Source organism: Cydia splendana, chromosome 15, assembly GCF_910591565.1.
Source record: "Cydia splendana chromosome 15, ilCydSple1.2, whole genome shotgun sequence".
Classification (NCBI taxonomy): domain Eukaryota; kingdom Metazoa; phylum Arthropoda; class Insecta; order Lepidoptera; family Tortricidae; genus Cydia; species Cydia splendana.
The window spans coordinates 3,265,841-3,293,758 of NC_085974.1; the positions used below are offsets into that span (position 1 = coordinate 3,265,841).

Sequence of the window (27,918 nt, forward strand, 5' to 3'; positions counted from 1 at the left end):
TAAATAATGGAATTGTAAAACCCGACCCAGACCGACTACGTCCGCTCCTCGATTTAGCATTGCCTCAAGATTCAGCATCCCTAAAACGAGCCATAGGACTGTTTTCACACTACTCTAAATGGGTGCCCGACTTTTCAAATAAGTTACACCCGCTAACACTAGTAGAGAAATACCCTTTGGACTCCAGACAAGCAGCTGCATTTGAAGAAATTAAACGCCTTATATCTAAGTCTACGCTGTCCGCTATCGATCCTGATGAAACTTTTACTGTTGAAACAGATGCATCAGATTATTCCATCGCTGCCTCGCTAACACAAAATGGCCGACCTGTAGCATTCTTTTCGAAATCTCTAAGCGACAGTGAGAAGAACTACCCTATCATCGAGAAGGAAGCTTACGCTATAATAGAAAGCCTTAAAAAATGGAGACATTATTTACTCGGACGATCATTTTATCTCGTAACTGATCAAAAATCAGTAGCTTATATGCTACAAGGGCATGCCAGTAAAATAAAGAATGATAAAATTCAAAGATGGAGAATAGAACTTTCAAATTATACTTTTGACATCAAATATCGTCCAGGAAGTCAAAACACTGTAGCAGACGCTCTGTCAAGGCAAGTTTGCTGCGCAACGTCAACCGATGACCGTCTAAAGGAATTACATCAATCACTTTGTCATCCGGGTGTGGCTCGGCTAACACACTGGATTAGGTCTAAAAATTTACCATTTAGCTGTGATGATGTAAAGAGAGTCCTATCATCATGCCCTACATGTGCGGAAATCAAACCCAGATTCAGCAAATCAACCGGGACTTTAATAAAAGCTACCGCTCCTTTCGAGAGATTATCTATGGACTTCAAAGGGCCAATACCATCAGCAACGCGAAACAAGTATATTTTGACAATCATAGACGAATACTCAAGATTTCCTTTTGCGTATGCTTGCTCAGATATGAGCACGGAAACCGTCACAAAACACCTGAGCGAACTATTTTCTGTATTTGGATACCCGGCAACTATTCATACAGACCAAGGGACTTCTTTTATGTCCACTGAAATGAAAGACTTTTTACACTCTAAGGGCGTGTCCACAAGCAGATCCTCACCTTACAATCCTCAAGGAAATGGACAGGTCGAACGCCTGAATGGCACTCTATGGCAAACAATTCGCCTTGCTTTGAAAACTAAAAAAATGCCTATCACCATGTGGGAGACTGTGATGACACAAGCGTTACATAGCATCCGCTCTTTACTTTGCACCTCGACTAATAAGACACCGCACGAGGGAATGTTTAACCACTGTCGACGATCTTCGTGGGTGCAATCTATGCCAGCGTGGCTACAGCCCGGCAAAGTCCTCCTCAAAAAATTCATTCGTGCAAGCAAGTACGACCCTCTGGTAGAAGAAGTTGATTTAATAGAAGCAAATCCCAGCTATAGTTCAGTGAGATTATCTAACGGAAAAGAGATGCTGGTTTCGAATCGCCACCTCGCTCCCAGGGGTGCAGTGCCACTAACGGAGACTAACACAAATGACCCTACTCCTATCCCCTGTAGAGAATGAAGAAAATCATGATTTTGAATTCCATGGAAATGAAGTACTTACAGATCCCATTGCTGGGCCCTCTGACCCCGCGACTGAAACAACCCAAAATGTCGGAGCTCCAGACGTGACCACGGAGCCAACTCCTAGCCCTTTTATTCCGAATGAGCCACGTCGTTCGGCTCGAGCTCGACGGCCCCCTTCCCATCTGTCGGACTACGTTCAGGACTAAGGAGGGAAGAATGTCATGAATTTGAAGTTGTCATTGAATATTTTCCTATCGTTTTGTTTTAGCGTAATAAAGCCTAAGATTCAGGTTTATTATTTATTCTCATTAATCTCATACCATGTCAGGTATCATCACACACAGGTCTGCTCAAGGTGTCGGCAACAACATTCTTATTTCCGGGTTGATATTCAATTTTCAAATTGTAGGCCTGTATCTTCAGGGCCCATCGTGCGAGACGTCCTGTAGGTGTCTTTAGAGTCAGGATCCATCTCAGCGGTTGGTGATCAGTGACGAGGGTGACTTCAGAGCCTTTGATATACCCACGGAACTTGTCAAGGGCCCAAATGGCAGCAAGAGCTTCACGCTCTGTGGTCGAGTAATTCCGTTCGGCGCTCGTGAGTAGTCTGCTCGCATATTCTACGGGTCGCTCGTCATAGCCTTCGCCTTGAAGCAGTACGGTTCCTAAGGCGTATCCACTCGCATCAACTTTTAGAATAAAAGACAAGGTATAGTCAACCTGCCGTAAAATTGGTGCAGATGTGAGGCGTTTCTTCAACTCTTTGAATGCCTTGACTTGATCTGATCTGATGATGGATACAGGAGGTGGCCATAGGAACTCGGTGATGAAACAACGCAACCTAATTGTGTTAGGGGTTTTTAGAATTGTCTCGATGAGTATTACCTAGTTGTCTATCGTAAGAAAAGTACAGTCAGCGATAAAAGCTTGTACCAAAAATGTAATTTTTGCCAAAAACTTATTAAACATATATTAGGTTCTAAACTGAAATAGATGTCACATATTAAAGAAAAAGCGACGAAACACTCCAGCGGCGAAGGCCGGATTCGAACCGCACAAAAAACACAACTCAAAATATTTAATAAAATAATTTGTTTTGTTCCCAAAGTTTTATATTAGGTCCGCCAAACTTACATTTAACGGCGAAATGATGCACTCATTTCCAACGTTAGTACCCTAATCTAAGTTACATGATATTTATCCACTTCTAACAACATTTCAACTTCAGCGCCACCTGCACCTGTCACAGTGACCCTTATACCTCCGTGGAGGAGAATCGTTCACCCCGTGTTCACCCCCACTTGATTGAGATGTCTAGACTGAGTGTCTTATCTGTGCGGTGGTCGTTCCAAAACGAAAGAAAATCTAGTGGCAATTTGAGGTGAGGCGTAATATTATTAATAGGGATGGAAACTGTATTTAATAGTTATTTATGATATTATTATGATACAAGTGCGAATTAACGTAACGTTTTACAGTACATATGGCCCTTTAAATTTTCGACTCTTCGACGTCGCCAGCCAACATGCCAATCGCTTACGCTCCGTAGCGATCGAAACGCAACTGTTACTGTCGCACTAATATGGAAGAGTGATAGAGAGACACAAAGCGTTTCGTTGTCGAAGCGATAGCGATTGTAACCTTGGCTAGGCCGGCTGGTCTCGCAATGTAGCACCAGCTGTAATACCTACTGTAAAATAAATTATTTCACCAGAACATTAATTGAGAAACCTAGACTGAAGTTATTTTTAGACACAATTTCAATCTTATAGAAAATTAAAATTTGTAATTGCTTTTAGCCGCTCCAATATTCTATTAAAGCTGGAATGAAAATATAGTTGGTCAAGCAGATCTTGTCAGTAGAAAAAGGCGGCAAATTTTAAAAATGTATTAGGCGCGAAGGGATATGGTCTCATAGAAAATTTGAATTTCGCGCCTTTATCTACTGACAAGATTTGCTTGACCATCTATATTGTAACACGGCTGTTTTAAAAGGGGGTAAAAATAAATAAATGAAAAGCTCCGGCCTGACTGAAATGGAAACAGCTATGTTGACAAAATAAAATAGAATCAAAATTAAATTAAATAAACCAAATGGAAACCTTGCTGTAGGAAAGCTAGGAGGAGAAACAACAATTAAACAATAAAAAAAAACTAATTAACCTAATCGTTACTGTAAAAGCTCAGTGGTAAAGTTGGGTCGCTTCACAGGTTCAAGTTATGAGGGTTTACACCAATTAATTAAATACTAAAAACTAAATTTTGCAATACCTAAGTTTTATGCACCAGAACTTTCAAAACTTTAAAGTGAAATATATTAAAATATATTATTATTTGTATGTCTTTCCCATCACGGAACAATGGTGTTCCGGACCTTTGGGAGGCGTGCGCGGAGCCGAAGCCAACACGTAGAGGCCCTTTTGACACTTTAATGAAATGTAAGGGGTACACCGAGCGGATGCTGCCCTTACCCGTGTCATGGGACGCACGCAGAGGCAGCACCCGCCAGGGTGTAAGGGCTATTGAGAGTTGATGGAATCTAAAATGAACTAGGTTATTGGGTGAAAGCGATGGACTAAGTACTGAGCTATGGGGTAAAAAACCGGACGCCTGCCTAATAAAACGGTATGCAATATATATTATTAAACCATTTTAAATTTTGTAGTTGAGCGCTGAAACCACTCAAAAGTTATGCAACGGACCGACCTCTCTCCTCCTCTCTTCACTCGACTTTCCATGGGAAGCTGGCTGCTAACCTGGTTGGAGCCGGCCGCTGCAGAAGGCGTGGAACAGATCCCATCTTCCAAAGAATTTCAAAAGAAATCGAAAGCTCCCGGCTCCTGTAAACCGAGAAATGGATACATTAGCCGACGCCCTTTTGGCCGCTAGAGAAAATATGAAACGATTTGAAATTTAGCTCACCGCACTGGAAGCTGTTAGGACTTCTGGCGGAGCGCTCCCTTCCCTCGAGTAGAAGACAACTGTGTAAAGAACCAAAAACCTGGTTAAGAACAAACCCACAACGTTTCGCGCCATTGTGGAATTTATCTCAATTAAATTCCACTTATACTTACTCAGTGGAACACACCGAAGGACTCGAACTGCTTCCACCATTTTGACTACCATGTCGAATGTGTGGTCTTACCACAAATAGGGCTCATGCGAGCGTGCGTCCCCGGAGGGGTCCACACATCAAATGTGCATGTCATCTCAGAATGACCTCCTCATATGTTGAGTACAAAGGGACAAAACAAAAGTAGGGTGCCAATCCCTTGAAGACACAAATCCTACGAAATTTCTTACTGATTTATTTAACAATTCACTCCTGAGCCTAAGAAATATATTTTTATCATTAAATCTAATAACGTTTCATTCCAGACCCCCTTTAGAAGTCTGTAATTACTATGTTTTGTTTTATATCTAAATTCTCTTGTATTTAAACAAATCATACCTAACTCATACAAAGTTTTCCTGGAGTGACAACATAAATATCTCAAGTTGCAATTATTTTTATTTTTATGACAACCCCGACCACAGATAAACATCAAGAGGTGCATCTAAGTGCAACAGATTATGCATAAAAGTGCAACCAATCGAGTTAGTTTGGGATATTGTTAAAATCGTTGAAATAAGAAAAGGAAATCAACCCAAAATTATTAATTTAAAATTTAAGAACATGTCTACGTTACAATATTTAATTTAGGAACTTGACCTCCCCCCCCCCCCCACCCCAGAAAGTGTAAAAGAAAAACTCGCGATGTTTATTTTATTTGAGTGACAACCGCGCATCTGCATAAACCGGCGCTCTGTATGCGGCCGTCCCGCATAAACTTGCTGGGATCTTACCGCAGTTCATAAATGACAGTATCACAACTTGATGACTTGAGGGCGTTCTTGGGACGACCGACTGGCTGCCCGATTCGAACTTTAAGATACGTCAATTAATAGATCTAGAAACGATATGGATTAGATGTGTCAGTGTCAAAAGTGGCGTTTTTGTTAGAAGAAATGTCACATTTCACACTGACATATCTAATCCATATCGTTTCTAGATCTATTAATTGACGTATCTTAAAGTTCGAATCGGGCCGTGGTAGCCGTACGGTGTGTCGTCCTAGGTATCGCTGGGAAGACAGTGTGACGGCGGATCTTCTTCAGCTTCGCGTCAGTAACTGCGCAGGATCGAGATAACCTCTAAAGTAGTGGTAGTTAATTAACTTTTTCTTCCGAAATGCTAGGGTTCCTATGCTATCTAATATTGCAATAATATGTAAACGAACTATATTTATATTTATTATATCAATATGTATGCACACTGCAAAATTAGCTTATTATTTAGCGTGGCCAGAGTCTAATCGTATGAATTGGAGCGTTTGATGTAATCGCTTCGTAGCGGAAAAATTGTGCTACGCTGTTGGCTACGCTACGGGTTTCATGCGTAGCACACGTAGCACACGTCAATGAAACGGGTGCGTAACGGTCCATATAACAACTTTTGACATATTTTTAGTCGATATAACGATTGAGGGACATAATGCACTTTTGCTATAACGATACATGGTATATTCTTAGAGAGTCTAACTATCGTCATGTATAATGAACTTGTAATATAACAACTTCTAATCTAACAGCGTATAAGATATATGTGATATAATTATGTTCGATATAATATAACGCTCAGTTGGCATAATGTTGTACTGGTATAATTTGTAATATTTACTACTATTATAACAACCTACGTATTCGAACTTAAGGCAGGTCTCAGTTAGGAACGACGACGAGCGAAGCGAGGAGGAGTGTTAGGTAGAACTGCGACCCTACAGCCAGAACCGACTTTTTTTATTACTTTACTTTTTTTAGGAATTAGTAATGGAAATCCTCGACACATTTCGCTTCGTTATTTTTATACATTAGAATACATTATACCATAAATACATTATATCCAGTAAACGTTATATCGATTAAGCATTATACCCCATGAAAATAGGTATTTTGTTGTTATATCAAAAGTTCATTATATCGCTTAAGTGATTATACACCATGAAATTATATCAAAATTGTTATATCTTTTGAAAATATATCAAAAATCGTTATACGGATCATTACACACCCAATGAAACTACGGTCATCTTCACTAATAAACTTTTACTACCACCAAAATCACACAAATGCACGATCAGCCGTATTCGAACAATGAGATACGTCAACTACTAGATGTTGAAACCAAAGAGAATTGTTGAAACGATATGGATTGGATATGTCAGTGTCAAAAAAGTGTCAAAATTGTCGTTTCTTCAAACAAATACGTCACTTATGACACTTGTTTGACACTGACATATCCAACCCGGGGATATCGTTTCAATATCTAGTAGTTGACGTATCTCATTGTTCGAATACGGCTGGATAGCTCAATACATTTCGCTTCTACGTATTTACAATCTGTACCTACGTGAAATTAATAAGTACGTATGTATGTAAATACATATTAGGTAATACCAAAAAGAATAGATAGTATAGAGGGGTCCTGTCATTGTAAATTTTGTAGTCACTGTAAATTTACTGCCATCTATCGACACACGACTAAAACTCAAAATGAAAACGTATAAAGTTATCAAAAAATGTATATATATGGATAAATGATTTTATTATTTTTATATCATTTTGATCCATGTTCATTCACTGATATCTATGTGTTAAAATTGTTAAATATGAAACGGTGTCGTCACGCCATCTAGCCGAGGATAGCCTAAAGATGTGTGCGGCATCTATTCGAGAATGACTTTTACTTGAATTCCGAGGCACGTTTTTTCCTTAGACTTTATTCGTCTTATACGAAGTTACATATGTCTTTGGTAATACGAAATTAATTGGTACGTATACGTACTAAAATATAAATCGGTACCAAATTTTAAGGGTGCAGATTACCAGTTCGCCGAACGATATCAGCCTGTCACTTGTTGGGAACTGTCACCTTTTGCGATTAACTGACAGGCTGATAACATCCGGCAAACTGGTAATCTGTGGGCCCCTTTAGAGTTATACTTGAGAGGCTTTAAGTTAATTTTTGCAGTATGTATTTCGTTAAACATAAAATACTGTCTAAAATAATTTAACCGCGATGATGTATATTTGCAAAATATTATACAAGCATGTTCCTGCAGTGACAGGTTGGCTGGTCGCCTGGAAAATTGCGATGCCACGGTAGTGTCAACTTCATGATAATTATATTGATTTGTGGCTGAATGTTGTATTCTCTTTGTAAACTCTTTATTGTACTAAAAGACATATTAAAAATAACATACAATGATTAAAACATTTATTTACATACAATATATATACAGTGGTACTACTAAACGAAATTAATAACTAGCTTAAATCTAAAATAGGCCCTTGAGGCATTGTACCAAGGATGCTGGCGGCATTTCCTCGCTGTATCGCAATGCTGATACGTTGTGCGAGGTAGCCGCCAGCTCTTCGGTCACCAGTTACGTCAACCAGACGCTTCGCGATTTCTGCGAACAACTCATTCGCGGTCTGAACGTCGGTAGAGTCAGTTGTGGTACACTGTGATAAGTGAAATTTTGATCTACCCTCAATCATGCCTCCTACTAAAAAACTTCCAAAATGTGAAAAGTGCCAAAAATGCATAAATAAAAAAGGACCTGGCCTTGAATGTAGTAAATGTAGCTATATTGTTCATGCTACGACGGAATGCGCCAACCTCACTAACAAGCAAATTGCTGCTATACGAGCCTCGGACAACTTGGAATGGGTATGTGAGGGCTGTAAGATGATAACCCCGCGAAGATCATCATTCATTGTCCCTGAAGAAGAAGAGCAAGAAAACGACAGCTACAACAACTTGTTTCATAAAAGCAAAAACAATAACATACCTTTGGATGTTAAGAAACTCCTGGAGAACATATCGGTCGATATTGAGAAGGCCGTCAAAAAACAACTTACGCAGCTGCAAACATCTATAGATTTTTGTAGTGATAAAGTGGATGAATTCAATGAAGAAATAGAGGAAACGAAGGACAGAATAAAAACTCTAGAAAAGAAAAATGAATACCTACTTAACAGCAACAAAAATCTACAAACAAAAGTGATGGCCGCTGAACAAAGATGTAGCGAACTCGAGCAAAAACTACTACTAAATTGCATCGAAGTGGTAGGAATACCATTCCAACAAAATGAAGACTCCCAAAAAATTTGCACAAACCTCGCCAAGAAACTAAATTTGGATGAAACCATGGTAAAGTACACAAAAAGACAAACTAAACTCGGAAAACCCGACAACACCCTGTTAATTAAATTGAAGAAAACCGCCGATCCTACCAAATGGGTTCAAGCTGCCCGGAGTACCCGCCCCACAATAGCAGATGTTATAGAAGAGTCATCATCATCAGCTGCCGAACACGTAAACGATAAAATATATGTAAGACATTCACTAACAACATATAACAAAACTCTCCTGTATCAAGCGAAAGCCGCTCTTAATAGCAAATACAAATTTATCTGGGCAACTCGAGAAGGTAGGATAATGGTACGCCAGGACGAAAAGAGTAAAATCCACGTCATAAGATTTGAGGAAGACATAAAACAACTGCATTGAGTACGTATTTACAGAAAAAAAAAATTGTTTCTGCGTACCACTAACCTATTACTAAATATTGTTTAATTAATGGCTACTTTTAATACTAATATCGTTGAATTATTTAACTGCCCGAACCTATGTAACTATTTTTCTCATATACCTAACGCCTGTCTAAATTTCACCTGTATTCATATTAACATAAGATCTATGATAAAGAATTTTTCGAAATTAGAATGCTGTATAAATGATTGTCGAACTAAAATAGACGTTATTATTGTCACCGAAGCCAACATCTCAGAGGGAATTAGCTCACTATTTAATTTACGGGGGTACACAATGCACACAAAGCTACGAAAAAATCAACGTGGAGGGGGGATTATATTATATGTACAAAACAAACATAAATTAAAAATAGACACATATAACACTTTATATTGTGAAAACTTAATCGGAACCATTACTACACAAAACAACTTTAATTTAACTTTGTGTGCACTGTATAAACCACCTTCCAAAAGTAAACACTTGTTTTTAACACACGACTTAACATGTATACTTAGACGGTACGAGTCGCGACCTAATTTCATGCTTATTGGGGACTTGAACATAGATTTAAAAACAGATAGCAGCATAAAGAACATGTACCTAAGCATGTTATCGGAGAGAGGTCTTCTATGTGCTATATCAGACTTCACAAGGATAGAAGAATATAACGGTAAAATTACGCAATCTTGTATTGACCACGCATTCATAAAAAATCACAGAGAAGACCTTTACTCCGGGGCGCTCGGCACTGTTCTGGCGGATCACCGAATGATTTGTGTAACGTTCGCAGGCTTGAAGCGACTACAGGATGATTCAAAAATAATCGCAAAAATAAACACGCAACTTGTATTGGAAGAACTTAAGCGCGTTCCATGGCACCGAACAAATGAAATGAACTGTCCATTAGAAATATATAACTTCATAAAAAGTAACTTCGTAACTATATATGATAAATGTACCGAAAAGATCAAAATATCAACGAAATCAAAACGAAATAAAGAAAAATGGGTAACAAAAAAAATACGGGACAAATGTAATGAGGTAGATTGGTTGTATGAAGAATGTAAAAAAGATCCGACTAACAGAATCCTACGATCAGTATATAACAGAGAAAGAAATAAAATACATAAAAAAATTAATTATTCTAAAAACAAATTTATAAACGATAAAATTAACGAATGTAAAAATAACCCTAGGAACTTATGGTTAATACTAAATCAACTAACTGGTAGGAATAAAAATACAATTGAAAATATAATAGATAAAGCATTTAGTTCTTATAATTTCACTCAAAAAAATATTGCCGACAACTTCGCAAAATCTTTTCACAACTCAGTTTGTGTTACAGTACCTCAGTGTGACAAAACGATATTAAATAAAGCTAGCTATACACGACATTCTGATAAGTCAATCTATTATAAAACATGTAATGAGTTCGATCTTCACAAAATAATAAGCCGTATGTATAGACCAGCGCAAAGGCCCAGGCTGCGACTCCATACGTCCCGTTGACATAAAACTGACAAGTAAGTACATCTCTAATGCAATAGCAAACCTAATTAACAGGAGCGTAATGACCGGAATATACCCTAAAGAATTAAAAGCAGGAATCGTTAGACCTATTTATAAAAAAGGACAGACAGACATCTATGAAAACTACAGACCTATTACAATTTTACCAATAATTGACAAAATCTTTGAAAAATATATATCTAACTTAATATTTAACTTCTATGACTCACACAACATACTTACAGATAGGCAATTCGGATTTAGGCCCAAAAAAAGTACAACATTGCTTCTTTCAGAGTTCACAGAGGAAATAAATACTCATTTAAATAATCAAGAACATGTGCTCCTAGTATTGATAGACTATAGTAAGGCCTTTGACACGCTAAAGCATGATCTATTAATAGAAAAATTAGATAACACTGGTATAAGGGGACCTGTACTTAACTGGTGTAAAAATTATCTCAGCGACAGAAATTATAAAGTTAAAATAGGTAATTCTATGAGCGAAGAAGTTGACGTGACAATCGGCACAGCACAAGGATCAGTACTCGGTCCGTTACATTATCTAGCGTACGTGAATGATGCGGGTAGCGTAATCAAACACTGTTCCATCTACCAATATGCAGATGACACGTGTTTGGTCATATCGGACAAAAATTTAAATGTGGCCCTTAAGAAACTGCAAGCTGACTTCACCGCCATAAGCAAGTGGTCCCATGATGCAGGACTTGTGCTGAACGCCCAAAAAACCCAGCTAATACATATCTGTTCAAGTCGTAGATTAGCACCAATGAATATTAACCTGATAGCTCACAACCATAATTGTCTTCATACCCTGAACGAAAGCTCTCCTAGATGCTCGTGTCCAACAATACAGCAGACTAATCAAGCCTCATATCTTGGGGTTATTATAGATGAACGCTTTAATTGGGGTCCACACATTGATGCCTTATGCGATAAATTGCGAGCAATCCTTTCCAAGTTTTCAGTCATTAGATATAAAGTACCATACAAAATACTAATAAACATGTACAATGCACTAGCTGAATCAATCATAGCATATGGGCTTACAAGCTATGGCAGAACATTCAAAAGCTACTTAGATAAAATATACAACCTACAACTAAGATTACTAAAACTAATAGTTCCCAGAAAAATAAAAGATCAATTTAGAGACGACTATAGCAAACTGTTTAAATTTTGTAAAGTTATGCCCATTCAATGTAAAATAAAATTCTTAATTTTAATGGAAAACATTCATAACAAACGAATAATGAAACCTATTCAATCAAAAATACATATAAGAAAGATTTCTCAAAAGAAAGTTACAACTATCAACAGTAACAATAAATACGGAGAAAGAACAATAGCATATATAGCACCAAGGCTATATAACGAACTACCCATAAATTTAAAAAACACTATAAACGAGAAAAATAAAAAGAATTTACTAAATAATTACTATCTTGATGGCGTCTCAACATAAACCTATCTACATAAAGCATTCAATATATATATATATATATACATACGTATTTATATATTACTCAATCTGGTCTCCATTTCAATATTAAATAAACAATGTTAAAACGTAATAATAATAAAAAATCTTAATATTAACTACATAATTAATATATTTATCAATAACTGTAATATTCTTACCAGAGGTTTTTAACTGAATAAATTAGATCATCCTGTAACCGCTGCACGCCCCACTCGGTGCATACTCAAACTCGTTCGATCTATTGTAATTAACGCCTTACTCAATTAATGGCATACGCCTTAAGGAAAACCGGAGCCGCTTAAGACTTTCTTGACACGTAAACCGCACAGCGATAAGGAATGAACGGCCGGTTGCGTACTCGAGTGGGCTATTTAGTTTTACCCGCTAATTTATTTATTGTAGAACTTAAGTAATTTTATATAACTTTTGATTATCCTATGTATCACAACAATGTTTAATGTAAAATGTACCTATCCACGAATGTTGTGTCGGTACAAACCCGATAGGGTTTCACGGCACTTTTCTGTTTGATTCAATGTAAGATTTTACTATAGAATAAATAAAAAAAAAAAAAAAAAAACTTATGCGCGCTGGGACCCCATGGACCTAGAGTTTCAACACCAAATGGTACAAAATGGTACTCTCTACCGAGGCTCTTATATTTGTTACGTTTTAGAATTTCGGCGCTTTCCGCCGCTCCGCCCGCTTTTACAGTAGTCCGTTGGAGGTGGGACGGTGCCAGTGTGTCTACGCAGGTAGCATCCCACACCAACATCCGTCCCAAGCTCCAAGGAACTAAGGACACTCCATCGGGCCTCTTGCCATCATCTCTGATAATGCCAGTCGGCTCAAGAAGAGCAGGCACATTGATGGCGGCAAGAGACCGACGGACTATGTCATTAAGCGACGCATGTCTCGAAAAACGGCCTGCACTTTTTTGACAAGATAATCCGTGGTGTCCCAGTCGGTCCACGTCCGTGCCACAAGAGCATATGTGTGGCGTACACACCGAAACCCCGAGTCGCAAACCAGTCGCCAGTCTAAGGGAGGCCGGATCCAAGAAAGTACCAGTATTGGGCGAAGGATGGGCATGTAGCCAGTAACCGGCTTCCCGGGCTCCGACCGCCAAAAGCCTCGCGCGGTCTGGACCTGTACAGTTGTTTAGGAGAGTATTGTAAGTTAAATCACAGTAAACATTATCCCAACTCCTTTGTGAATTTGGGTTGTCTGGAAATTGTTTGCCTGGGCAAGCAATTTTAAAAGCATTTTTGGCATCCTCAAAGCCCGCAATCTCACAGTTTGTGGGCAAAGCCCTTAAGATATTTCCTATGAGACCAGACGTGCTATGAGTGGACGCCAAAAAGGCTGGGGAAGTACAAAGGCGAACTTATCGCTTTGAGGGATCTCTTCCAGTTAATCTATGAGTAGATGAGAGGAGAAAGTGAAAAGAGGGTGACAAATGCAGCAAAATGTACAACAAGGTACCAGAAAGATAAAGGATATAAATACATACAAAATTTATAGGATAAACATACATATATTACACAAAAAGGAATGGGAAAAATACACTAAAAATTGGAAAGAATTAGAAAGATATAAAGCAACTATACAATAGAAATATAGACAAATTAATCAGTCAAATCAGATAACCATAGCTTCTTTAACCTCTCCTTGAACGACGCAACCAATTTTAATAGGGAAATTTTAATAGGGAGGATGGATTTAACTTATCGCCAACTTGGGAACCAGTGATACAGAAGTTAAAGCCAAGGGATCTATCTTCGGATGTGTGGATTGTGAGTATTAGACTATTTGACAATAATAAAAATGATGTGTAGTGAGTGGTTTGAAAATGTGATGTCCCCAAACTTTTCCATACACTTTTCGTCGGGTAGTTGCACAAATCCCTGTTTTGACATTTTATTGGACTGATGTCCCAACAAAATGTCATTAGCCGCGACCACGACCAGTGAAACCTGTGTCGGAACGTCGGTAAATAAAGGTAATAAAATAAATTCGCGATAGACCCGTCCATTTAAATGTGAGTTACCTAATATGTGTTCAAAACGCGAAAGTTATAAAAATTAAATTAACTACTTAATTATTAGGCTAATTTTAGGTTCTTAAGTATTTCTATCATAAATCATTATGTATGGATCCTCCCATCACTGGAATTATTCTTAAACACATACAAGAAAATAATATAAAACTTTAACGGCTTTACTTGCTCTACTCTTTCTATAATACTTGTCATCTTATATCTATTGTCCATCTGTCATTTTAAGTTGGTCAAAGCATTATCAGTAAGTACCGCATATAAAAAACCCAATTTCCTGGAACATATACTCTTTTTCTACTTTTCCTGAAGAGAAAATGTTCACAAGTAAATGAGACGCTACCAAATTATGTCACGTTAATTTTAAAACAGAGTGCGAAACGGATTTTATCAGAGTAAAGCAGCGATATCGCTGAATCTCATTAGTGGAAATGAGAAAGACCGCAAAAAAATATATCATCAAGTCTTTTTTAAATTTGCTCTCATTTTCAAAATTCAGTCTTATTCACCTTGTAATAACGGCGAGAATGAATCTAGTTCAATTTGCGAACCGCAAAATAATATTTGCACTGGAAAATGATGGAAAGGGGAGCGGGGGCCACGCGAATGACAAAAGTGGACACGGTAATGATGGTACGGACGAAGAATGGCCACGGAAATGACAATATTAGAAATGGGTGATAACTTTTTAGCGTCCAAGTTTTTAAGATTTTGTTTTGTTGTGTTGTTTGAAGGAATAAGGGAATCTTTTTACGAGTTTGTGTTTACTTTTTGAAAGCCGTTTGGGTTATTATGACTTTTGTTTCTTTGTTTTGTAACTATACAAATATTAGGTATTATGGAGAAGTATTTTGTCATCTACAAACAAAGATATTTAGTGCAAGCTGCCTCGAAACAGAGGAAATATAAAGCCTGACCAGGAATATATGATGGCGCGCCATGTTGCGGAATTTCACTAGAACTATTTTTTTCATACTATATACTGATCTGTCACCAAACTGTCACCATTTAGGATAACAGCGCCATCTTGACAATGATCATATATTACTGGTCAGGCTTTAATCTTCGTTTGACGTATTCATTTTCTAAATAAACGCAACACGCAACGAAATAACAACCGAATTTGATTTGACCACGCCGTGGCCGATGGTTGACATTTGAAAATTCGAATCGAACTTATTCGGAACGTTAGGCGTTTCTTTCATTTATTCGTTTCTTTTTGCCTCTCTATCGCTCGAATATGCAAGAGTGATAGAGCAAGATAACGAAGTTTCTATTCCCGATTTCGCGGTAGGCCCTCAGGATCTCTTGAACTATGTCGTAACGGCACCACATTTCTGCCTGGCAATATCGGGTTCCTTGAAGCCTAGGAACACCACTATACTTGCTTACAAGGTTCAGAAGCTAAACTGTGGTCTAATAATTATGCATACGACACAGTTCTAGACATCCAGCCGGCCTAGCCAAGGTTACAATCGCTATCGCTTCGACAACGTAACGCTTTATTTATTTATTTAAAATTTAAGTCAGGCAAAAAGGCCCATATTACAAATACCTTACAGACTAACATACATATATATTTTATAAACTTAAAAACTAAACACTATTTATGCGACAAAACGACATGGCTCCGTTGAATCGGCTGTTCTTGTGTCGGATTCGGCAGTTTGCCCCGGAACCTCCGAAACACGACACCTTTCGGCCAGAAGTCGGCGCACTCGATGGTCTCCTGCAGCGGTCGCGGCACGCGCACCACAAAAGAGTTGAAGTGCACGTAGTGGCGCGATCGAAGCTGGAACACCCTCAGCGAGTAACCGGTCTTCTTGTGTACGTACTCCACCACTTCAGCAGCCGTGGCGGTGTAATGCAGGCGCGACACATATAGCGCCTTACTCGGTGTAGCAACCCCCAAGCCAGAGTTAGCCGGTTCGGCGGTACCACACTGAGTCTTAAGAGGCGCCGTGCGAGCCTTCTTCTTTCTTGATACCAGTGTGAAATCCTCCTCATCCACACCGTCTTTGTGTCTCTCTATCACTCTTCCATATTAGTGCGACAGTGACAGTTGCGTTTCGATCGCTACGGAGCGTAAGCGATTGGCATGTTGGCTACACGGCCTGGTCTATTAACTTGAGCGTGGCCTCATGAAGTTAGTGACGACGGCTACTAGCTAAACGCTCTTCGTTAGCGGCGAGTGCAAACAGCATTAGTAGTCAAACGCTAAGGCTGCGTTTAGGCTGAAGCGATTAGCGTAGCGGTAAGCGGCACGGACGAATAATTTGGTCATAGACTCTTAGACCAAGAAGAGTCTGCAGCGATTTTGATAGCCCACGCAGTGCAAGTGTTATTTTTTTAACGTCTAACTTCTATGACATTATGACGTATAAATGACACTTGCACTTTGGGCTATCAAAATCGCTGCAGACTTTCTTGGTCTAACTCTACATTACAGGGTGGGCCATAAATACCTTGACAAAGTAAATAAAATAAAATGATTTGTTTCCTAGTTGTAATATTTTCTTACTTTAACGTCTCCTACAAACTGTCAATTAAAAAAATTAAGCTATATTCATATCACTAAAAAAAAATATTATCTATCTTTGGGTCAATTTTCAAATAGGCATTTTTTGCTGTCCCACGGCTGTAACTCGAATTCCATAGGACTAAAATACTGGGTATGTATATGTCGGCGGCCGATCGTAAGATCAGGCATATCGTGAAATTCTTAGGCATATCGTGAAACGTGAAAATCTTTGACTCGATCCCTGAGTCGACGGAGGCCCGCTACGCGGGGCTCCTATTTCTGGGCAGTTAGCCCTTCGGGCATCTAAAGCAACCTAACGAACCTATCCTACCTATTTATTGGTTTAATGTGACTATCGTCAAAACATTACACAGCAACATTACGATCTGCCTACGACATATATATTTTCATCCAATGTATTGTGAACTTTAAATAAAATATACAACTGTACCTTAAATATTATTTGTTTCTGACAAAATCGCATTTGAAGTTCCAAAAACGGCGAAATTTGCCGTTTTTTGCGTGTCCCAGTGGCGGAACACACCCAATAAAAACAGTGGCGGCATAGCGCAATAAAAAACATCATAACTTTGGATGTAGGCAACGTATTATGAATAACTTTATATTTTCATAAAGAGAATAATTTCGATAATTTAATGCGTTATTCAATAAAACAAGAGAAGCCTTTTTATCGTTGTCCCGCGCGGCACTTGTTTTGTTATGTCTTAAAGATACCCCCCGAAATTTTCTTTGTCTATTGAATAACGGTTAAATTAAATTTACGACGCAATAGTGCGGTTAGTTGGGCGTCGATTAACGTCGAATGTGGACGTGGAAGCAGTTTTATTTATATAAAAACAGCCAAGAATCTCTTTCGATATATTTTGGTACAACTACAACGACATTTGTAAGGACGCTTAAAATGAATAGAATAGAATAGAATAGAATAGAAACACTTTATTGACAAACTGTGTACATAAGATGACATTTATACAAGAACATTGTCCCAACAGTTACCCGACATGGGCGTGCAATGTTTACTTACATCTACTTAATACCTATATTTACATGCAAATTATGTCTTAGTTAGTTAATTAGTTAGGTACTACCTAGAACTAATAGTTAGTTTTCGTGACTTAAAAGCTAAGTGTTATACAATATTACATATCTCTATCATATTCAAAATATTCTTTAATGTTGTAAAATGCTCTCTGTATTAGCCAATGTTTTAATTTATATCTAAACTGATTGCCCTCTAGACATTTAAGTTCATCGGGGAGATTATTAAATATATCTATTGCATTTATATATATACTGTTTTTAAAAATGGAGGTTTTTACTCTAGGACGAACTAAATCATGCTTATATTGGTTACGCAAGTTACTTTTAGTTTCCGATTTCTTAACAAAATATTCAACGTTATTCTTTACAAAACTACATAATTCTAAAATATAAATTCCAGTTAGCGTAAGAAATTCTTTCTCCTTAAAGTAGGCTCTATGTGATAGTGCTTCCTTAATATTAATACGGTAAATGGTTCGTAGACACCTCTTTTGTAGGATAAAAGTAGACTGGACATCTGTAGAATTTCCCCAGTAGATAATTCCATAGGTAAGCAACGGATAGATATTCCCATAATATGCATTTCTAGTGATTTCTTCCGAGCATGTTTCAGATAGTATAGATAAAGCGTAGCATTGACTAGATATGCTTTTATTGATTTTTTCTATATGGGATTTCCAGTTTAGATGTGGGTCAATGTTTACTCCTAAAAATCTAATGCTGTCCACAGTTTCGATGGTTACCCCCGCTTCGCTAATATTTAATGTCATCGGGATTGTATTGTAACTTCTGAACTGCATAACATTTGTTTTAGTTAAATTTACATTTAGGTTTAGTTTTCCTAGCCATTCTATAACTTTCCTTAATGTGCAATTTATGTTGTTCTCTAAATTTGAGACATTTGACTTTGCATCAGAAAAAAGTATCGTTACGTCATCGGCAAATAGTACGCAGAGTTCATTTACTACCTTCGGGAGTTCATTCACGTAAACCAAGAATAAAAGAGGTCCAAGAACGCTACCCTGAGGCACGCCTGTATTTACTATCTCATATTCTGATTGATATTTTACAATTGTTTTGGAATTTTTACAATATTTTGAAATAACAGTACGTTGTTGTCTATTAAAAAGGTAGTTTTCAAACAGTTTTAAAGCATGACCTCTTACGCCTGTGTTTTCTAATTGGCAATGTTGGTATACTGTCTAAATAAAAATGTGTATTTTACAATAATAGTTACAAATACAGTGTTAAAATATATCGTAAAATAAATAAGTGAATCGGTTATACTGTGTAGGAAATTTCGCAAAAAAATATTATTGGCAACATTTGTATGGCGACATTGGTACGGCTAATTTGACCATATAAATGTCGATTGTGGTATACAAATGTCGATATACTGCCATACAAATGTCGAAAAGGTGCCATACAAATGTTGTCAGAGTCTTAAAAATGACACAAAAACAATAAATAGTGCCATAAAAATGTTGATACTGCCATACAATGTCGAAAAAATGCCATATACGTGTCAAAAGCGCCTTATAAATGGCTAAATAGTGCCATACAAATGTCAATATTAAAACGTCCATATCTAGCTAACTATAAAAAGTAGAGTGGTGCCTCGTACAGTATATTTTTTGTTGTTAAAAACCCTTTCTAAAACGATGATTATAAATCAGATTTTCCAAAAATAAAAAATTGCCATACAAATGTCGAAAAAACACCCTCTTCAAAAATTGACCCTATTATCCTTTAGCTTTGACGCGCAAACTCAAACGTTTGTAAAAATTATTAAGAAAATGGCACTTGGGTACGGAACCCTAGGTTCACACGGCGTTAATTTTTCCCGTATACCGTATACGGGATTTTATCGAATACCGTAGTGACAGCAAAATTTGTATAGAGACGTTCCAAATCGTTCAGACGGCTAGACGGCTTTCCCGCATAGACGCCGTGTGAACGACTTTGAACGTTTCCTTACAAATTTGGCTGTCACTACGGTATTCGATAAAATCCTGTATACGGTATACGGGAAAAAATTATGCCGTGTGAACCTAGCCTAAATATAACTTGTGTCACGCTACTCACTGGCCACAGCCTAACGAGTTGGCACCGACCCTGTCAGTCGCGTTGAGGTTCGTGCCAAGATGAATTACTGGCATGTCCTCGTGTGCTCTGTGACTGGAATCGGCAGATAGCTTGTTAAGTAGAAAGCTCTCGAATTTAAATGTATTTCAGGCCATTTCCATGAAGTGTAGTTACTGTTTAATTATAGTCTGTATCTTTAGGTATTTAAATAAAAGTAAATAAAATCTACCCTTAATTGACTCCTTAAGCCAGCTGAGGGTAGATGAAAACATTACATGATCAAATAATGTGGGTTAAAGTCAGGTCATTCAGTGACTGATTCAGGCGGTTTTGTATTTGGTTGGTTAACCAATAAATGTTATAACTACCCGAAAATGTACAAATAGTTTGTTTACTTTTATTTAAATACCTAAAGATACAGACTACAAAAACAGAATTAAGTACTTGAGTGTTGGGAAGCCACAATTTTTATTGACGGAAATGGCTTAATAAACTATAATTATTAATTAACCTTTTTGATATTGATTGATCGTTCAAGTACGAAGCAGCCAACTTAACCTAGAACCACATTGCAACTTGATTTGAAATTTACTTCACAATAACAACAGTGCATCTCGCTCGTACCTACTTATATATTGGTGCGCGCGTGAACTGCGAGAAAAGTCAAATAAACATAAATACTCGCATTTTTAAAGTCAGAATACGTCTACTTTTAACATTCAAACCAGTTTCTTGCGCAGAAACCTGATCCAAAACGCGCTTCTCGTATTTATGATAAAACAAAACAGTTTAACTATGCCTTGAAAGGCAGATGGTTGTTGACCATAGAGCTCCATCTATTTTTAAAACCTTTACGGCCAGTGACTTAAAATTAAAACGAGTAGGAGCGCGGGAAAATATTTAAATTTCGAATTTGGTGTTCGATTTTACGAAACGTTGCGTTCAGTGATTCGGTCAGTTTTTAAAGATGAGAAGGTTTATTAAAGTTTTGTTTCCTTTCATAGGTGTAATGCTGGGTTTTTACTGCATAACAGGTTCCACTGGTAAGTCTGTACACTACTTATTTTTCTTGTACTTGAACTATAGTTGGTCAAGCAGATCTCGTCAGTAGTAAAAGGCGGCAAATTTGAAAAATGTAGGCGCTAAGGGATATCGCATCATAGAACATTTGAATTTGGCGCCTTTTTCTACTGACAAGATTTGCTTGACCATCTATATATTCAATATCATGGCACTGTTGACACTTCACTCTGAATTTAGTTAAAGCAATTTATAGAGTCAAAAAGACACTTATAAGGGCCATCACTTGCACTATTCACTAACCCGGGGTTAACTGGTTAAACCTGGAGTTGCCATGGTTACCAGTACATTTCGACACCGGGTTAACGGTTTAACCGATAAACTCCGGGTTAGTGGAATGGTGCAAGTGACGCTAAGTTACATATTAGCTAGAATTGTACTTTTAAGCTTGACCCATTTTTTTGTCTATCAAAACTAAAGTGTTGAAATGCAGATCAACGCAGGGAGCACAAAAATAGAACAAGTTACGACCACTAAACTCCTCGGCTTTGTGCTCGATAGCTCCTTTTCTTGGCGGGAACATATCGATGGTGTATGTGCACGACTAGGCCGAGCATGCTACGCATTGCGGCGCCTTGCATCTACAGCTAGCAGGGCTACAGTTAGATCTTGCTATTTTGCCACCGTCCATTCGATTCTATCGTACGGCACTGAGCTGTGGGGCCGAGCATCGGATTTCGACCGTGCCTTTCGAATGCAGAAGCGCGCAGTGCGAGGCGTCGTGGGTATCCGCAGTGATAAATCTGTTCGCGATCACTTCAAAAACCTACGCATTTTAACCCTACCAAGCCTAGTTATTCTCCAAATAGCGACCTTTACCCACTCAAATATAAATAAATTTAAACGTAAAGGCATAGTGACGTCACATAATCTACGAAGTAATTCACATCGAGACCGCCTAGTTGCACCGCTTCACAAACTCACAAGGTCAGAGCAGTCGGTTTACGTCACAGGCCCTGCGATATACAACCGCCTCCCAGATAGCATAAGAGATGCCCCGTCCCACAAATCCTTTAAAAAGAGTTTAGAATCGTGGCTGCTCTCAAAAAGCTTTTATACTTTTAATGAAATGATGGAATTACCAATGACAATGTAATATAATAGAATTGTATATCTTGATTTTTTTTTATTTTTTTTTATTTATTTGGCTCACAAAACAAGTTACAGACATTTACAGGAATTTCATTAATAAGCTAACAGTTCAGATCTGGACTATAACTCCAAACATGTGTGCACGGAAGGATATGAACATTCAGTTAGAATATAATGCTAGAGGGATGAGATGTCAAGAAAAATTATATAAATGGTAGTAAGATTTACACATTGCTTGAGTTATCTAATTAATTATACTAGGTCTAAAAACTAAACAAGATAAGACTAATTAAACTAGGTCTAAAACTAAACAAGATAAAATATTTAAACATTTTAAAACTAGACTAATAAGATGAGTGCGAGCGCAGCTTATGTACAGAAAGTCTTAAGTATTTTATTTTTAAAAGTGGCTAAGCTGCGTTCGAATATGTCTATGGAAGGATTCTCAGCCACGGTTTCGTTGTATAATCGACACATTCTTGTCACTGGATTGTAGTATGAGGTGTTGTTTTTATAAATCTGTAGTTGAAATATTTTGAGCGAGGGGTTGCGAGATTTGTAACGTGTGATAAAATTGAGAAGAGAAAGAAGAGAGGGACAGTCAATTTGGGAGTGTATAATTTTGTAAAGTATTAGTAGTTCGCTGCATTTCCTACGACTTGTAAGCGATGGCATATTAAAGTGCTTGAGCCTGCTGGCATAAGATCTGAGACTGCGACCAAGCTGGAGCCTGTAGCTAAGGATATTAAGAAATTGCTTTTGCACTTTTTCTATGCTGTCAATGTGACTTTTATAGTAAGGTGCCCATATTACAGATCCGTACTCTAAAGTGCTTCTGACCAAGGAACAGTATAAATATTTTAAGACATTTAAGTTTTTGAAGTCCTTGGTAAGGCGAGATATAAATCCATTTAGCTTGAGACCTTTGGAGATTAGGTTCTCATAATGAGTATGAAATGTTAATTTGTCATCAAAGTAGATACCAAGGTCCCGGATTACAGATGTGCGATTAAGCGTGAGATTATTTAAAGAATAGTCGAAAAGTAACTTTTGTTTAGATGTTGAGAAAGATTTAATCCATGATTTCTCCTACTATATGAATCAATGACATTACTATACTATGTTGTGTATATTTTCTGTCTAAATACTCTGTAATGTATATTTTTGTATTTTTTATGTTGTACAAAATTAATTGTATCCGACGTGTACCTGTATTGTACCAATAAAGATTATCTTATCTTATCTTATCTTATCTAAAGGAGAATATTTTGAAGATAATACGGTTTGTTAAATACATACTTATGTACTTAGAAAACACACAAGACTCAGGCACAAATAACTGTGTTCATCATACAAATAAATGCTCTTACCGGGATTCGAACCCGGGACCATCGGCTTCATCGGCAGGGTCACTACCCACTAGGCCGGATCGGTCATATGTACATGTATCTATATATTTTAATACACCAATTTTGTCAGACTATAATATATACCATAATTGCACATTTACTTGTAATGAAATGTAATGCAATAAATAATGATGTCAGTTGTCACGTGTCTAACTGAATTGAAATTCCATTTCCAACCACAACATAACATTTGATTGATATTTAATCAATGTCCAATCTAAACATTAATTTAGTGAGTGCGAACTATGAACACCACTGATTCTTTATAATTACATACTTATCAGAACTTTTTCAATTATACTTAATTGGTTTTGTTTTTGATAGTTATAAAAAAAAGTTTGATAAGAATATGGTCCCAGTACATGTGTCTGTCATCTTGAAACTTAAGTCATTGTCAATAGAGGTGACAGCAAGGTGTCATCTATTGGGCATTAGCATGTCGAGCACTTATACCTTATAGAGCTTACGTATTTTTCATCGTTGCATCATCAGAAATATGTGTAGGTATGGTATCTATGCAGGGACCGGAAAACGCCTTTATATTATTAATATTTTCCTCCTAAGGCTCACCTAAAGGACATAGGGTCGTTTTTTTATCAATCATTATCATCATTTCATGCAGTCGAAGTCGTGGGTGAAGCAAGAAGCTAGTGATGATGATGATGATGCTCTTCTGACCGATTTCGGCCACAGCGACTGTGTGCTCTGGACTGGAGTAGGCAATTTTTAACTCGTGTTATTAGAGTGTAGCTGATCCACTCTCTGGTGCGTCCTTAGGTGGCTCACGTACCCTATTATCTTCTTGCTAAATACCTATCGAGCGCATTATGGGCACGTCAGCGCACCACCTATATAGTTGTAGGGAATTGAGGTTGGCAGCCGAGCCTTAAGCTCATCTCGTTTTCTGTCGAGCTCACTGCGGCGCTCTGTCTCAAAATCGCTGACTCGATCATGAATGAGGCGCCGCCATTCGGGCCGCTGCGCTGCATCCCGCTCCCAGTCAGAGGGCTCTAGTTTGCATCTCTTCATATGTCTAATAAGCTAAGAAAGAAGAAGCTTAACGAGCTAGTAATAAATAATTCAAAGTGACGCGATTCAAAGCAAAGTGACGACACACTTAATATTTTGTCAAACTTTTCAGGCCTGTACATCTCAAACCTGTCGCAAGCGTGCTACCGCTGCCTGTGCCACGTTGCTACAGGCTGCGATGTGTCTCACGGCTGCACTGCAGGGTACTGCGGGCCTTTCAACATCTCCAGAGTGTATTGGATAGACGCTGGCAAGGTCACGCTTCCGGAGGACGATCCTGAGAGGAATCATGGTAAGTGTCTGTGTTCTGCAGATTTGCAGGCCTGTGCCACGTGACTACAGGATGATGAGATGTCTCGGTTGCACAGGCGGATACTGCGGGCCTTTTAACATCTCTAGGCGGGGCCGGATTTCCCTCTAGGCCCACAAGGCCCGGGCCTAGGGGCCCAGGCAACCTAGCAACCTTCTTACCAAACTGCAACATGAAGCAGTAATATGATACAAATTATAATATTAATGCAAGACGAAGAACGAACATGGCGACATTTTAGTATTAAGTATCTAATTACAAAATTATTATTATTTATTTACAGCGTGGGAAGACTGCGCGAGAAGCTATCACTGCGCTTCAAGGATCGTCGAAGGCTATTTGCAGAAATTTGGAAAGGTAAGGTAAATTGACAAAATTCACCCTGCACCCTCTGCACAAGAGCTCAGATTTGCTCGCCCGGAAAACAGATCAGACTACGCGTCAAAAGGCTGACTACATGACGCGAAGAACATCCCCCGCTTCCTCAGCTCAAACATGGATGGAACTCGTGGTTGGATTGTGGATTGTAGTTCACCTTTCATAACCATATCCTTTACATACCTATCTGTTACGAACATCTTGAAATCGAGATGCGTAAAATGTATACTACTTATTTATTTATTTACTTTCAACATCTTGCTTTCTTTCACCGCATCGCGCGCCGTCGGCAGCGCCATGCTTTTATCCTGGAACATAAATGGTCGTGTACTGTGCGGTTTCAGAGGAGTTTTCTCCCGCAAATGTTCCGGTTTTGGTATTATGAGTAACTACCTCTCCCTGCCAAGGTTTTCTCAAGGGTAAAGGATGACTCACGTTAGACCGGGGAGCTTCCGGCGCTTACTTTTCTATAAGAGGACAGATGATGACGTGATGCTTTCCATAGAAAACGATGCGTCTGAACGATGCGAACCTTCCTTCCTCCATTTGAAGAACCAACGTTTTGTTTGCTTATTTCAGGATTGCAACAGCGACGGCGTAACAAACTGCTTCGACTACATGATGATCAACGGTAACGGCGGGTACGGGTGCACGGCGCCGCTCAACCGATCCGCCAACGGGCGGCGGTGGCTGCGGAGATTCCAAGATTGTGCACTCAATTTATAAAATATGATTTTTCACTACATCAGCTCGTGAAGGCTCTCTTTATATCCATAAACTGATGAGAAAGTTTCATTTTATCCACAAGACTGGCAAAGTAATTAGAAGGAAATTTTTGATTGTTTCCTCATGTTGGCGAGAGAAATTTAGTTTTAAGTGATGATTTTGAATGATAATTATTTAATAGCTAAACGCTACACAACACTAGCAGTAAACATTAGCAGGAGGAGTTAAACAAAAACTTTGCCCCCTTGTAAATCAAATACCTAGTTACATTCGACGTCGAGACCCTATTAAGGTCTAAGTACGTTGGTGAGGTGAAAGGGTCACCTAATGGCCAGTTGAAGAAACTCAGAGACGCCACAGAAGACCGAAAAACTGGACCTCACATTCCGAGGAAATTCTGCCAGCATTTTCTTTACCGAGCTGTAAGGACTTTATAGCTTTATATTAATTTTAATTTAAGTAGGTACCTACTCCATGTCTGTAAATTATGTTATTTATAAACTTTAGTGTAAGATCATTTGATTTAAAAACAGACTAAACGTAACACAGTATTTTTGAATTACAGTTTGCATTGCTAATGAAGTATCCACTTAAATACAATCGCCACAAAGTAACAAGCTCGTGTCAAGTACCGGCTTTTATAAAAAAGAATTTAAAATTCCTGTTTAACGAGTATCTTTATGGTAACATGCATCAAACATGCTGTAAAATTAAATAAGAATGTCGTGTCTAAGCATAGTTTCATTGAAAATGAACGAGCACACACTATCCTTTATGAAGGTGCACTTAACATCAATCCCTATAATTCACTCCAAAATTACCACACTTCATCCATCCACTGCCGCTCCGTACGCTACAAAGTGTAGTATTTACTTTGCTAAAGCAGCGATGTATGCTAAACGAGGTAAAATTCCTTTCCAGGTGAACTTTTTAGGTAGTGAGGAAGGAAGACAAGTATGACATGAATATGAATATTCAAGGAAGTTGGAAATTTGCGCCACGTCAATAGAAGGTAGCTCCTTGAGGTGTTAAAGTGGGGTCGGTGTGTTGGCGGCGCTTAATTTAATTTGGTGTATGATTAAATAGATGGCGGTATTTGTTCAGAGATAATGACATTTAAGGCCGTGGGAATCATCATTAAAGCTTGTCATTTACAATGGCAAAGGGTATTTAAATAATATTTATCTATTAGGGTAAATTACTGTTTGGTGGGCTTCTAAAATGTACGTCATTAGCTCCTTGTTTTAACCAGAACAACTCTACAAGACCTCTATTGTGATTTGAGGTTAGGTACGCAATAGAAATGAGTGGCAAAAAAGTGGGATTACCAAGTTTAAAAGTTGGTTAAATGTGATACCATAATAACTAGTTTTCCACTTATAAAAATTAGTTTTTTTTTACAATACCTACTAAAAATCTTTTAGACTAAAAATCATTTCGGCGACACAGTTTTCTGTGGCTGTGGCGTCATCCGTTCCGGTGTAAGATGCGTCAGATTCTCACGGAATCGCCGAAATACCACACCCAAGAAGTCCGAAAAATTAGATTAGGAGTCAGAGAAGTTTAAATGGATAGGTGACTAAGGTGACAGAAGAAAGAAGAAGACACCACATCACACTACACACGGATGGAGCCCATATGGGCATGACGCACGTCGCACACTCCAGCCTGCCTTAGCTGCCGGTCACCTTCACTGCGGCCTCGAAACCCGGCCCCGCTCAAACAGAATCCCCGGGCTAGGGGTCGCGGGGTCGGGTAACGGTCGGTAGCGATAAAGCTGGCCTACACCTGACGATGAAGGACCGCCCCAGGATGGGGCGCGAATGGAGAGCTTCCGTAGCGGAAATGCGGAACCCTCACACCCTTGCAAAAGAGTGTCCAAAGAGCTACACACACAATGGATAGGAATATTTTTTGACAGCTAACAGACGAACCACACCTA

General features: G+C 38.3%; 2 protein-coding genes across 2 annotated transcripts in view; both read left to right on the forward strand.

Moving 5' to 3' along the window:
- LOC134797432 (S-adenosylmethionine decarboxylase proenzyme) overlaps positions 1–27,918 on the forward strand; it is a 439,106-nt gene that overhangs the window by 350,938 nt on the left and 60,250 nt on the right. The window lies entirely within an intron of this gene.
- Positions 20,756–27,091, forward strand: LOC134797239 (lysozyme-like). The gene is made up of 4 exons (XM_063769463.1): positions 20,756–20,995; positions 24,675–24,854; positions 25,156–25,229; positions 25,830–27,091. The coding sequence occupies exons 1-4, from the start codon at positions 20,920–20,922 to the stop codon at positions 25,974–25,976; spliced, it is 477 nt and encodes a 158-aa protein (XP_063625533.1). The 5' UTR covers positions 20,756–20,919; the 3' UTR covers positions 25,977–27,091.